This window comes from Cariama cristata, unplaced genomic scaffold, assembly GCF_000690535.1.
Source record: "Cariama cristata isolate BGI_N322 unplaced genomic scaffold, ASM69053v1 scaffold23291, whole genome shotgun sequence".
Taxonomy (NCBI): domain Eukaryota; kingdom Metazoa; phylum Chordata; class Aves; order Cariamiformes; family Cariamidae; genus Cariama; species Cariama cristata.
Genome location: NW_009601335.1, coordinates 7,192 through 7,612, shown reverse-complemented (window position 1 = coordinate 7,612; position 421 = coordinate 7,192). Strand labels below are relative to the sequence as shown.

At 61.8% G+C, this 421-nt stretch overlaps 1 protein-coding gene across 1 annotated transcript in view; it reads left to right on the top strand.

Annotated features, from left to right (window-relative positions):
- LOC104169495 (scavenger receptor class F member 2-like) overlaps positions 1-421 on the top strand; it is a gene marked incomplete at its 3' end in the record, with an annotated part of 11,048 nt that overhangs the window by 3,443 nt on the left and 7,184 nt on the right. The window contains 1 exon segment of the mRNA XM_009710421.1: positions 386-419. Within this exon segment, the coding sequence (XP_009708723.1) occupies positions 386-419 (34 nt within the window).

Below are 421 nucleotides of genomic sequence, written 5' to 3'. Positions count from 1 at the left end.
CCCCACCCCCGCCGAGCTGAGCTGGAAACCCTGTGCGTGACACCGGGGTGTCTTTAGATGTGACTGCTGGGTTAAGGACCTTTCGTAATTACTCTGCCTAATTGTGAAGCCCCACATGGGGAGCAGCAAGAGCGTCTGAGCTCCAGCCAGGCCAAATCCCCTGAGTGACCGGCAAAGCTGCTGGGTCGGCAATGGGCTCCCGCTCCCTGTGGATTATGGGATCCCCCGGGGATAGGGGGCTGTGTCAGAGCAGGCTGGAGAAGTGTCCCCCACTTGTCCCTGCCCTGGAGCATGGAAGGTTTGGGAGGAGGAAGCAGCCAAGCGGACCCCAGGTCATTGTGCCCAGGGCAGATGCAACCGCTCTCATCCAGCCCCTTCCCTCCAGCTGTAACCTGACTTGCCCACCCGGCCGCTACGGAGC